Below are 13,847 nucleotides of genomic sequence, written 5' to 3'. Positions count from 1 at the left end.
AGGACCACATCTAACTCCCTTTTGAATATATCTAGCGAACTGGCCTCAACAACTTTCTGTGGTAGAGAATTCCACAGGTTCACAATTCTCTGAGTGAAGAAGTTTCTCCTCATCTCAGTCCTAAATGGCTTACCCCTTATCCTTAGACTGTGATCCCTGGTTCTGGACTTCCCCAACATCGGGAATATTCTTCCTGCATCTAACCTGTCCAATCCCGTCAGAATTTTATATGTTTCGATGAGATCCCCTCTCATTCTTCTAAATACCAGTGAATATAAGCCGAGTCAATCCAGTCTTTCTTCATATGTCAGTCCTGCCATCCCGGGAATCAGTCTGGTGAACCTTCGCTGCACTCCTTCAATAGCAAGAATGTCCTTCCTCAGATTAGGAGACCAAAACTGCACTCAATACTCAAGGTGTGGTCTCACCAAGGCCCTGTATAACTGCAGTAAGATCTCCCTGCTCTTATGCATCAATGACCCTCTGAATTGTCTCGAATGCAGCATTGTGATAAAATTGGGCAATGGCATCATGCTACTATCGGGAGTTCAAATGAAAAAGGGATGCAAAGTGATGACTGATGCCTCAATCACGGGTTTGATATGTGAGGCCAATGCATTAGCTGATACAGCAGTGGCAGCCCAGAATGATCCGGGGTCAGAAGTGTCGAGGGTGCCGGTGATCGCCATCGTCAATTGTGGTGCCGTGTCTGTGCTGCAAATTACCTGGTGTTGTCTCTCCAGCAGATGGTACAGCTCTGCAGGTGACTCCCTGCTGACCTGGGAGGCTGCTGTCTTTGGTCTTTGGCACATAGGTGTCCAAAGGGCTGCAGATCTGGTTGATGGCATAAAGACAGGCGTTGTCAGAGTGGCTTTGGTGTCCGCTGATCTCCCTGGCATGCCTTCGCTCATCCTGTACCATTTCAAACACGAAATATTGGGGGCTATTTTGACTTTGTGTGAAAGTGTAAAATGGGCGATATTGATTCAGTCGCCTGTTGTACATCTCTCCCCATTTTCATTTCCATTGAAGTCGTTGCATCCAAACTGACTGGCACTTTATCATCACTTGTGGTCTGCTACAGAATGCTGATGCTTCTACCTTGAGTGCGATTTTGAGAGATCGCAAAAGCTAGTTCTCGGCGCATGCGCATTAGGCACTAAGAACCGGCATTTGTGAGGCCTCTTTGGATGCGTGCGCACATCGTACGCACCCGGAGAGGCCACAATTTTTGGACCAATATGTAGGAAAATGAAGCGCAGTGTGAGTCCTCCTCTGTTAGGACAGAGAATCACACTGTGTGGTCTTGGCCACCTCTCTGGAGTGAGGATCAAACGATCTTTCAATATGTAAACCGTCAGGTAAATAACTTAAAACATATAAGTGGATTTAAAAACCCGAGAGACATGTGCGATGTCTCTCTTAAAGGAACAGATGCTTTTTTGTGTTTTTTATTAAATTTTTATTTTCCCAGGACATAATTAGTGCTAATTGTTGTGACTTAAATAAAAATCCTTTTTTTATTTCTATGGAGGGGTAGTTTTTTCTTCGATTTCTGATTTCTTTATTTTTAGAATGTATGAGAATATGTGGAGAATGTTGCTGTTGAAATGAGAGAGCTGAAAGTCTGTGCAATCATCAGAAAGCCCAATATAATTGAAGCATTTACAAAAGTTTAAGAAAGGGAGGCACACATACATTTCCAGATGTCTGGGAGCAACAGGGCATTGAACTGCAAGCTACAGAATCCCATGACTGGAGCCAGCTTCAAGTTAAAATAAATGATTGGAGTTGGTTTTAAATACCATATTTCATAACTGAAGTGGTACAGGAAAGAGGGCGTACCAGTAAGGTTGTAGGAACATAGGAACAGGAGTAGACCATTCAGCTTCTCTAGCCATTCAATGAGATCACGGCTGATCTGTAACCTAACTAAGATCAGCAAGCAGCAAAGCTGGATTGCCTGCATCCACCGTTCTACCACCAACTGTATCTGCGTGCCTTTGCATGCCTATCTGGCAATGACCGAGGACAACTGCTTGTGCAGGCACCGGGTCAGCGGGCTGACAGTTGCAGAGTGGTGCTACCAAGCTCATGATCTACAGGGCTGTAGTAATACCCGGCCTCCTCTATGGCTCAGAGACATGGACCATGTACAGTAGACACCTCAAGTCGCTGGAGAAATACCACCAACGATGTCTCCGCAAGATCCTGCAAATCCCCTGGGAGGACAGACGCACCAACGTTAGCACAGGCCAACATCCCCAGCATTGAAGCACTGACCACATTTGATCAGCTCTGCTGGGCAGGCCACATAGTTCGCATGCCAGACACGAGACTCCTAAAGAAAGCGCTCTACTCAGAACTCCTTCATGGCAAATGAGCCAAAGTGGGCAGAGGAAACGTTACAAGGACACCTAAAAGCCTCCGTGATAAAGTGCAACATCCCTACTGACACCTGGGAGCCCCTGGCCAAAGACCGCCCTAAGTGGAGAAAGTGCATCCGGGAGAGCGCTGAGCACCTCATCGCCGAGAGCATGCAGAAATCAAGCGCAGGCAGCAGAAAGAGCGTGCTGCAAACCAGTCCCACACCCCCTTTCCTGTCCCACCTGTGACAGAGACTGTGGTTCTCGTATTGGACTGTTCAGCCACATAAGGACTCATTTTTAGAGTGGAAGCAAGTCTTCCTCAATTCCGAGGGAACTGCCTATGATGATGATGATGATGATGGTGCCGCCTGCAGTATGGAGGTCTGTAACCACCCTACCCTACAGGGATGGCATTGCCAGTGACAGTCAGGTTCCCTACCGCCCTCAACGTTTCTGCTTCCATTTCCTTCCAGGCCTTTATACGGACCATCTGCAGTATCACCCAATGTGTTGCCCGACAATGTACCAAACAGGGTATGGATGTGTTAAGTCAGCATAACCAGTTCTTTCATTTCCTTTCCCACTGAATAGAATCACATTGCATGGAATTTACAGCATAGAAATAGGCTATTTAGCCTGACTGGTCTATGCTGATGTTTATGCTCCAAGGAACAGCATTTTACATTTCATGATTTTGATATCTTTCAAATCAAAAAATGTTCACAAAGACACAGTTAGTCATTGAGGATAGTACTGACTTTCCTTCGTTAACTTGCTGAAATCCCTGTGGACTTGATACACACTGGCACACATTCCAAAGGACATATCTAGTTGCCTACTGTTCCCAGTCTTTTTGCTGGCTTCTGCTGTTTGCACTACATTTTATATTTATTTTGTTTTGTTTACCAATCGAACATTCTAGTGGATTTTTCTGGATCAGTCCAGTGACTCGGTAAAACTGATTGACAGTTTCTGGGACCATGTTAAGAATTCACACTGGAATTAACTTCCGCGACCTGCTGAGGAGACATTATTGTTTCTTCTCTGGAGTATCAATAAGTTAAACGGAAGCTATGAATGAGACTTTTGTACAATTTTTTTTTGATAGCTCAGTGAGTGCCTGTTTCACATGACTACTACTAATGTATTTCTATGAAAAGAACTGAGCAGATCTTTATAATCCACTTACAGAGGTTCCACTCGTACTTTTTAAAATTGAATGGCATATGGAGAGAAATACAACAAGAACAACAGCAACTTGCATTTATATAGCACCTTTAATATAGTAAAACGTCTCAAGGTGTGTTATAAGACAAAGGGGCCAAAATGGTCCTTTTATTGCATGCCGTTAGCATCACTTTATGTGTCCATATTTGATTTCATCTGCCACTGTTCTGCTCATTTATATACTTTATCTGACTCAGTTTGCAGTTTGTGAGCTGCTTCCTCAGACTCCACTCATCCCGTCATGTTTCAGGATGTTTTGACCTATTTGCCACTGAAATATTTTGAAAATGAGTGTTACTTTTCATGGTTTTTTTTCAAGCAAAAATGTAATTTAAAAGGGGCTCCAAGACGAAAGGTGGCTAAATGGAAGTTGTTTTCCCAAGAGCTAAATGATGAACAATCTGTTATCTTGCTGGGTAATTGAAAACACATTTCACACAATGGGGTAGACCTGTATGTTGTGCGATAGTGTAAAACGGGTGAGAGTGAGTCGCAGCCCGATTTACATCTCTCCCCATTTTTATTTCCGTTGAAGTCACCATTGATTAAAAATCCGTTTTACTCTATCGTATGAAGTCAAGATTTACTCCACGTTGTTTTGGATCTGTCTGTGAAGAGAGATAAAAGTGAGGGAGACTTTTTTTTTTAACAAGAAGGAATCTGCGTAATCATAGTGGGCCCAGTTTAGGCAAGCTCAAAAAAAGGAGAGCGACTACAGGGAGAGGAGTTTCTGCTCTTGGCTGTTGCGCAGAATGCAGAGAAGTTATTCTGTTTTAATTAAGTAAGGCAACCCACAGATGTGGGATGTGTGGTGTGTTTATATTTTGTAATATTTTAATATTTTAAATTCTCAAATTTCTGTTTAATTGGTCCATGGCCTTGTCCCTCCCTATCTATGTAACCTTCTCCAGGGTTAAAAGCCCTCCCTACACTCTCTGTTCCTCTGACTCCATCCTCTTATGAATCCCGTCACATCACCCCCCACCCACCGCCGGCCCACATTTGGCGGCCATGCCTTCAGCCACTTAGGCCTCGTGCTCTGAAATTCCCTCCCTAAACAGCCTCTTCCTCTCCAACTCCCTTTCCCAAAAAGTTATGGAAGCTGGGTCAATTGAAATTTCAAGACTGAGATTGATAGATTTTTGTGAGGTAACAGTATCAAGGTATATGGAGCAAATGGGTCGAGGTGCTGATCAGCCATTATCTAATTGATTGTCGGAACACGCTCGAGGGCTGAATGGCATATACCTGGTCCCTATGTTATTCCTTTAAAGCCCGCCTTAAAACCCACCATATTGAAAAGGCTTTTGTTCTCCCCCTTTTTAATAATCCAGTACTTAAAATAGCTGTGGGTGAAAAGCAGCCTCCTTTGGCCGTTTTAAGTCTGCCCGGGCAGGCTGGTTTAAAATTGGGGAGAATTGCTGTTATACATCAAATGCACCTGTGAAACCCAACATACATAACGCAAGAAGTAGATCAATTTTCCGGGGTAAGACTCTTGATACAGAGCCTTGCTCAGTGTGTACAGATCAGAGAATTGGATGTGGAGGTCAGCCATACGATTCACGTCAAGCAAGGTTCTGGTTTCGGGAGCCTCACTTTGCAAAGTTTACTCCAAAGTATATTAATTCAGGTAACTGAGACCACTGAACTGAATAAAATGATTTGTGAGCAGTATCAATACATAATTAATAAATAATACATTATTTGAAACATGAACATGTCTCCTTACTTCCTCTAAAACTGATCATATTACTTATGGATAACAGCATTATACTTCATAGCATCTCTGAAAATCATTACTTTGGAATTGGTAGAACAATTTGCACAAACTATTGCATAAGTGGACAGTTGACCAACACTTTTTGCTCTTGGGCTTTAATCGCGAATTGGAAATAAGGCATAGACGTTTTCAGCTATGTCTGCTAACTCCTCTCGTCTCCAGTGGCCAAAGTATTACATTTGTCTGGAATCTCTGGCTTGCATGTCAAACATTCCTAAACCTGTGTACAAACAGAGTTGCAGTTTGGAGAATCATACACAGCAATGGACATATTGGCCAGTTGTATGTTTGGTTAAAAATAAAAGCACTGCTGAACAGTTTCTAAAGATGAACCGTTTGAATAAAAGCAGATGCGTAAATATTGGGTACTTTATACCTTGGAAAGCGTTCCAAGGGCCTGTGGCCTCCCACGCTCCCATTTAATTCCCAGTGGTGCTGTTGGTCACCGCTCACGCTCCTCCATTTAGCAGTGTATATCAGCCTGTGGCCTGGACAGTCCTGGCAATCTTTCTGAAGGAGATCGAAAGGAATTGCATAAAACCTTGCAAGAGGAATCATAGAATCATAGAAAGTTCCAGCACGGAAGGAGGCCATTTCGGCCCATTGTGTCCGTGCCGGCAAAAGTCCGTGCAGGAAGAAGCGTACTTGCACATAATCGTTACTCCGTTTGTCTGAAGGCTCGTACGCAAATTTGCTGATTAGTTCAGTGTTCTTGCTTTTTGATTGATCAGAAAACTGGGCAAAAATTAGCTCCCCTTACAGCCCAGAAAACAAGGAAAATGTTGTAACTTAGCCTTGTCAGCAAGTTCCCCACCCCAGAGCCACCAACTCCAAAGCTAATCAGCCTCTTCCCTTGCTCTCCACCTCCAACTGCTCACTCCTCAGCCCTCTAACCTTAGCTGACTCTCCATCCCCTCCCTTTCTGTCCTCGGCTCCTCACCAGGTCTCAGATGACAAAAATGCTATCTATTTCCAATAAATTGTATAAATCTATCTTTTACTTCTGCATTCAAATGTGTTCTGCATGCATACATGCAATTGTGTACTTGTGTGTGTATATGCAAGTGTGTATATGCATGCAAAATTGTGCGTTTGTGTGCCTATATGTGTGAAGCAATGAAAATACAAGCTAGATGACGCGCTTCAGTCAGTAAGATGGCACCGGAAAGAATGATATTTGCACGTATATTTAATAAAATTTGCATAAATATCTAAATACAGTTGGATAACTGCACTCAAAACGAAAACATCTATACAATATACCGATATCCAAAATCAAAATAATATAGCAATGACGCAAGTCTACTAATAGACATTCTGATACCCAAATTAAACCAGCATCTTTATTGCCTGGTCATAACTTGGAGAACAACATGTTTTCGTAGACTTACTTTTGATGCTGTAATACCTGTCATTAAGCCATAAGCAATCTTACTCTTGAATATGTACTAAATTGCACTTTAAAAGGACTCACGATCAAGCCTTTTCCTATACATTAGTAGCAAAAAGTGCTTCTTTTAAAAATAACCTAAAAATAGTTTCTCTGGATTCCTAAGCGATGTTCTTTGATGTGAATCAAATACGAAAGAAAAATCCTAGAAAAAACACCAATGACTTCACCAGACATTTTGTCCCTCCTATTCCAAATAGCATTTACAAACTCTCCTTAAGTATTACTGAAAAATGTGATTAGAACGTTTAAAATAAAGGTGTCCGTGGGGAGGAATTTCTACTGCTTATATGCTACTGTACACATATTGATTTAATTCTTTCAGTCTCATCAAGTCCTTGCACCTTACCAGGAAACCTAATCTGATACGGCTCAGCTTTCACCATCATGTCCATTTAATTGTAGAAAGTTCGAATGAACAAAAGGGAAAGGATGTTTGTCCTGCGCCATAGCATCAAGTTATATTTTCCACCTTTTTTCTGTGAAAATAACACTTTCCACTTGCATATATTCTCTTCGATTCTTCTTCCTTCAAATATGCTTCCATCTCTCAGCACTGGAAACTGTGGCTTTCATTCCATACCCTCCTCAGTTTAAACACGCCAAAATGCGCACGAATAATCAGAACATGAAAAGGTCTATTTTAAAGTCATGACTGCTTTGACGTTCCCCTCAGAACGCGCTCATTCCTCCAGCCCAGATGCGATGGCCGATTCCCGCAAAACGCGGTGGATATCCTGGAATGTGGGCCGGGCTTTGGGCTCACGTCGCCAGCAGCTGAGCATCAGCTTGTACACGCCGTCTGGACAGATCGCTGGCTGAGAGAGATAGATCTGCACACGATGGAACAAAGAACGAAAACCAGTGTAAGAAATCCATTGACAGGGATTCAATGAAAAACCGGGAATGTTGGAAATTTAAAAAAAGAACGTTTTGCTATTATAGAGCAACTTTCATGAGCTCTGTCCCAAAGTGCTTTACATCCAATGAGGCATTTTTTGAAGTGTAGTCACTGTTATAATGTAAGGAAATTGGCAGGCAATTTTTGCACAGCAAGGTCCCACAAACAGCAATGTGATAATGACCAAATAATTTGTTTTATTAATGTTCATTGAGGGATAAACATTAGCCAGGACACCAGGGAGAACTCCGCTGCTCTTCTTCAATACAGTGGGATCTTTTATGTCCACCTGAAAGGGCAGACGTCACATCCAAAAGACGGCACCTCCAATAGTGCAGCACTCCTTCTGTACTGCCCTGGAATGTTAGCATAGATTTTGTGCTTGAGTCTCTGGAGTGGGACTTGAACTCACGACCTTCTGACTCAGAGAAGAGAGTACTACCAACTGAGCTACGACTGGCACCTAATAAATATATAAACCAGAAAATGCTGAAAATACACAACAGCTCTTTGGCATCTGGAAAGAGCTGGTTACACTGAAACAGCCTCTCTCGATCAAATGTTGACTGACTGACCTGCTACATATCTAAGCAGATCAACAGTAGCATTGCTCACGTTGACTTAGAAAAATGTTGATCAATGATAAAGGTGTTGTCCATAAAGTGTAACACGGAAGATGTTACAGGAAATAAGTGCGACACTTACAGGAAGACTTAATAAGAGGCCCGTTATTTACTGAAATGTTCAGATTATCAAGTTGCAAATAATTCCTTGTAATCAGATTTTTATGCCTGATTTGGTGCAGCTTTGCATTAGTCTATTTCACAGCATAAAGTTACTGGGTCACGTTTAGCAGAAGAGTGCCACTTCAGGTGTTATAGAAACATAGAAACATAGAAAATAGGTGCAGGAGTAGGCCATTCGGCCCTTCGAGCCTGCATCTCCATTCAATAAGATCATGGCTGATCATTCCCTCAGTACCCCTTTCCCGCTTTCTCTCCATACCCCTTGATCCCCTTAGCCGTAAGGGCCATACCTAACTCCCTCTTGAACATATCCAATGGCAGCAACAACTCTCTGCGGCAGGGAATTCCATAGGTTAACAACTCTCTGAGTGAAGAAGTTTCTCCTCATCTCAGTCCTAAATGGCATACCCCTTATCCTAAGACTGCATCCCCTGGTTCTGGACTTCCCCAACATCGGGAACATTCTTCCCGCATGGTCTCTAGAGGTTATAATTCTGCCATTTACTTCGAGCTGCAACCTTGTCTTTTAAACAATGTGTTGAAAGTAATTCCAACTACTTTATGTGCATTTGAAAACCCTTTATTGTAAGGGGAACTGGGCAGACAAATGTATTTTGATATATAAGTGTGTGACGTACAGCTCACTCATTTTACATAGAAACATAGAAAATAGGTGCAGGAGTAGGCTATTCGGCCCTTCGAGCCTGCACCACCATTCAATAAGATCATGGCTGATCATTCCCTCAGTATCCCTTTCCTGCTTTCTCTCCATACCCCTTGATCCCTTTAGCCATAAGGACCATATCTAACTCCCTCTTGAATATATCCAATGAACTGGCATCAATAACTCTCTGCGGTAGGGAATTCCACAGGTTAACAACTCTCTGAGTGAAGAAGTTTCTCCTCGTCTCAGCCCTAATTGGCCTACCTCTTATCCTATGACTGTGTCCCCTGGTTCTGGACTTCCCCAACATCGGGAACATTCTTCCCGCATCTAACCTGTCCAGTCCCGTCAGAATCTTATATGTTTCTATGAGATCCCCTCTCATCCTTCTAAACTCCAGTGTATAAAGGCCCAGTTGATCCAGTCTCTCCTCATATGTCAGTCCATCCATCCCGGGAATCAGTCTGGTGAATCTTCACTGCACTCCCTCAATAGCAAGAACCTCCTTCCTCAGATTAGGAGACCAAAACTGAACACAATATTCTAGGTGAGGCCTCACCAAGGCCCTGTACAACTGCAGTAAGACCTCCCTGCTCCTATACTCAAATCCCCTAGCTATGAAGGCCAACATACCATTTGCCTTCTTCACCGCCTGCTGTACCTGCATGTCAACTTTCAATGACTGATTTAATGTACTCTATTTTGATGTATCTCACTAATATCCCAGAATAAACACAGCTTCATTTATTTAAATCAGATTGCGATCAGTCTTTTTGATTATTATCTCATTCCTAACATTTCTCAGTTGATAGAACTTTTGCCTTGGCCAGAAGGTTATGGGTTCAGGTCTCATTCCTGGACATGAGTACATAATCCAGACTAACAATTCAGTGTCATGTTGGCAGGCAGCTGCATTGTTGGAGGTTCCATCTTTCACATGAAGACGTAAACCAACAGCTTTCAAACTTGTATCTTCATGGGCCACATTGTTGAGTCAGAACCTTAGAGGCCGTACATAATGTTTAAATCCACATATCCATTAACGTGCATATCATCATCATAGGCAGTCCCTTGTATTGAGGATGACTTGCTTCCATGCGAAAAAGGGATGTGTTTACAGGTGTTTCAATGAAGGACCTAATATTCCAGGTCTTGAGCTACATCCTGAAGGGTGAAAGATGCCTGTGCGTGGACTTTTTTAATGTGTGGTGGCCGCTGCACACCAGCCACCACCCGGGCTTGACAGAGCTAGGTCTTGGTTCAGTGGCAAGGATTAACCAAGACAACTGGAGACCAGCTCTGCTGCACAGACCTAGTGTGCACACAATCACAGTGTGGGCTGGCCACATATATTGATAAGGTGTCTCATTGAAGGATTGTTACAAAATATTCAGGCATACGATATAAGAGGAAATATTATAGGTTTGAACAGTATTGATTTTTTAAGTATTCCTCGAGTTACTATTTTGCTCTCATGAATGCATAATAAGTTCAAGATCAATGCAATCTAAGCTTACCTGTCGCCCCTGATCTCTGAAAAATTCGCCAGTATTTTCAATGACTTGCTCATCGGACACCTGCGAGTAGGGCTGTTCTCGGCAGAAAGTCAAGGACTCCCACAGGGTCACTCCAAAAGCCCACACATCACTTGCTGTAGTAAACTTGCCCTGAATAGAAAGCAGGCAAAATAAACATGCATCTCCATCATTACTAAAGAACCATGAACATGCGGTGACTTTCTCAGCTGAAAGAGAAACGGTGACTGAATCACTAGAGGAAGATTAAACAGAATTGGACCAAGGTCTGAAAAATGGTTGTTACCTGTACTTGAAACATCAAGATGATGTCCAAAATTTCCATTTGGAAATATTGACCGTGATGCTGCCCTTTATTCTATAAAATAGCAAGCTCCATTCAATTGCAAGCCACTAGCTCCTTGTCCTGGAAATAACAATCCGGCTGCTTGGGGAAAGAAGTGGCGAAGTTGGCCGATAAACTGGCAGCAAAGTGGGAATTCTCAAGAAAACTCAATCCATTAGCAAATTCTGGATTACCGGTGCCATAATTACTATCAATTACCATGCCCCTTGCTACATCAGAGTTGCTGGAGTATTTGGATATAAGAAATATGTGACTTGTGCCTTTGTAATCCTAGTACAGTTTCCCAAGTTATTCTACATTTCCAGCAATACCAGTGTCAAATTCATGCAACATCAATGCTCATTAGAGTTGCCACCACATTTAAAAGAAAAGTTTTTGCCAATTAACTATCAACTAATAAACAGATTTAGTAAGTTGGTCCTCTGATTTTCCATGCACACACACACACACAAACAAAAAGGACTTTATTCTATTATATATTGACTCTAAAATAAAACAATACAGCCAGTTAGTTAGAATCCAGTTTGAGGTCCTCACCAGTAGAATGCTTTCCCAGGACATCCAGCGAATAGGAAGCACAGCTCGGCCTTGGATTCGGTAGTAATCTCCGCTGTACAGGTTACGGCTCATGCCGAAGTCGGCTATCTTGATTGTGTAATTTTTACCCACTAGGCAGTTCCGAGTGGCGAGGTCACGGTGAACGAAATTGAGGGAGGCGAGGTACTTCATGCCTGAAGCTATCTGCATGGCCATCAATATGAGGTTGGCATAGCTGAGATTAAAATATAAAACAGAGGTGTTTTTTTTCAGTGCTTTTGAAAGTTTCACATAACAAGAACAGATATGAAATGCAAATATTTTACAGATGAAATTTGTGGAACCAAAGAATTGCAAAACGTTAAAAGAGGCCTTGTAGATTGTGATTGCAGACTGCAGCATAGCTTGAACAAAGGCCCGGGAAAAGGATTACTGCTACTTTGTACGGCCAGTTTGACAAACAATCAATGAGGCCAGCTGCTAAATATACTGGTAAACAAGTCACGTTTAGGTAAAGATTGTGAATAGCCTCCCACTGAATTTGAGCCAAATCCAATCTGTTCATATTATTGTTCCATCATTCAGCTTAGTGGTACATTCTGAGTCTTGAGGATGCAGTTTGCCATTAATAGAAAACAATTACAGTATAAAAACCACAGTATATGCATGAACTTATTAGCAAAGGCGTGTATCACTCAAACTACCCACATTTGAATGCACTCAGTTTTTACTTGGTACCTATCTACCTGTGCTGTTTAGACATATCATGCTACAAAGTCTCATGCTACGCATCAAAGTGACATTGAACAACTGCTTATTGAAGCCTCACCTTACAATGGGTGTATTGCTTGCCATTGGCTCTGCACTTTCTGGTTCATGACGAGTTAAGAACTGATTAAGGTCCCCATTTTCCATGTATTCTGTGATCATACAGAGGGGGTCATCCCTGATACAGACTGCCAACAACCGGATAATGTTTGGATCTTTCAGCCGTGACATGATCTTGATCTCTTTCAGAAAGTCATTTCTGCAGAAGGTTAAATACATTGATTGAGTTTTATTAAAACATGGTGTATGCTATATGTAATGTATTATCACGTGGTTTGGTATGAGCATGCTCAGTTCGCTCTGGCCTAATAAAACAAGCACATGGACGAGCAACTCATCATGTCTCTGACCTTCATTTGTTCCTCTCAAGTATATTACATTTTGATGATGTGGATGGGATCCCATAGATATTTTTAGGGATCAGGGAAGGACACAGTGTTCAACCTATAAGTGGACAAGTTTAAGGTGAGTTTGTGACCCCTAAACTGAATTTGTGCGATGTTTTACCGTTAATGCTGATGCAAAATCGTCTCTGCTTCACCTTCGCGTGTATGTATACAAAGCAACAGCGGCGTTGATTCTCACATGATACACAGGTAGTGAATTGAGTCACTGTTTGACGTGATGGGCCAATCATGGCCAGGCCTACAGGATTCATCGGAGGTCTCGGCATATATGACCAAGCTCGCAAACCATTCGGTTCTTACATTGAGCAGATGGAGATTTTTTTTTAGGGTCAATAACATTATTGAGACCAAAGGTGCAGATGGGAATATTCAAGCTCAAAATAAAGTATTTGTGAATGGAAGAAAGCAATTTTTCGAATGGAGATCGGGCCAAATGTCTACGGAACATTGACAAACCTATTCGCGCCAGGGAAAACGAAGGATGCGTCGTTTGAAGATATTGTTAAGAAACTTGAGGACTATTTCAATCCAACGCAATTAGATATAGCAGCGAGCTATTGGTAACAGAAACCAAAAACAAAGTGAATCCATCAGTGAGTAGCAGCAGGAGTAGGCCATTTGGCCCCTCGAGCCTACTCCGCTATTCAATAAGATCATGGCTGATCTGATCTTGGCCTCAACTCCACTTTCCTGCCCACTCCCCGTAACCTTTGACTCCCCTAGTGTCCAAAAACCTATCTCCACCTTGAATATATTCAATGACCCAGCCTCCACAGCTCTCTCGGGTAGAGAATTCCAAAGATTCACGACCCTCAGAGAAGAAATTTCGCCTCATCTCCATTTTAAATAGGCGACCCCTTATTCTGAAACTATGCCCCTAGTTCTAGATTCCCCACAAGGGGAAACATCCTCTCTGCATCTACCCTGTCAATCCCCCTCAGAATCTTATATGTTTCAATAAGATCACCTCTCATTCTTCTGAACTCTAATGAGTATAGGTCCAACCTGCTCAACCTTTTTTCATAAGAGGACCCCTTCATCTCAGGAATCAACC

At 42.4% G+C, this 13,847-nt stretch overlaps 1 protein-coding gene across 3 annotated transcripts in view; it reads right to left on the bottom strand.

Moving 5' to 3' along the window:
* Positions 1–6,567: 6,567 nt before the first annotated feature.
* The window catches only part of ddr2a (discoidin domain receptor tyrosine kinase 2a), a 235,491-nt gene continuing 228,211 nt past the window's right edge, over positions 6,568–13,847 (bottom strand). For all 3 annotated transcript variants that reach the window (XM_070887349.1, XM_070887350.1, XM_070887351.1), the window contains 4 exons: positions 12,388–12,585; positions 11,559–11,793; positions 10,658–10,807; positions 6,568–7,662 (listed from right to left, as the gene is read on the bottom strand). In XM_070887349.1, coding sequence (XP_070743450.1) covers positions 7,513–7,662; positions 10,658–10,807; positions 11,559–11,793; positions 12,388–12,585 — 733 coding nt within the window. In that variant the 3' untranslated portion in view covers positions 6,568–7,512. The remainder of the gene's footprint in view (positions 7,663–10,657; positions 10,808–11,558; positions 11,794–12,387; positions 12,586–13,847) is intronic.

The sequence above is a fragment of the Pristiophorus japonicus genome, chromosome 8, assembly GCF_044704955.1.
Source record: "Pristiophorus japonicus isolate sPriJap1 chromosome 8, sPriJap1.hap1, whole genome shotgun sequence".
Taxonomy (NCBI): domain Eukaryota; kingdom Metazoa; phylum Chordata; class Chondrichthyes; family Pristiophoridae; genus Pristiophorus; species Pristiophorus japonicus.
This window is presented reverse-complemented; position numbering and strand designations above follow the sequence as displayed.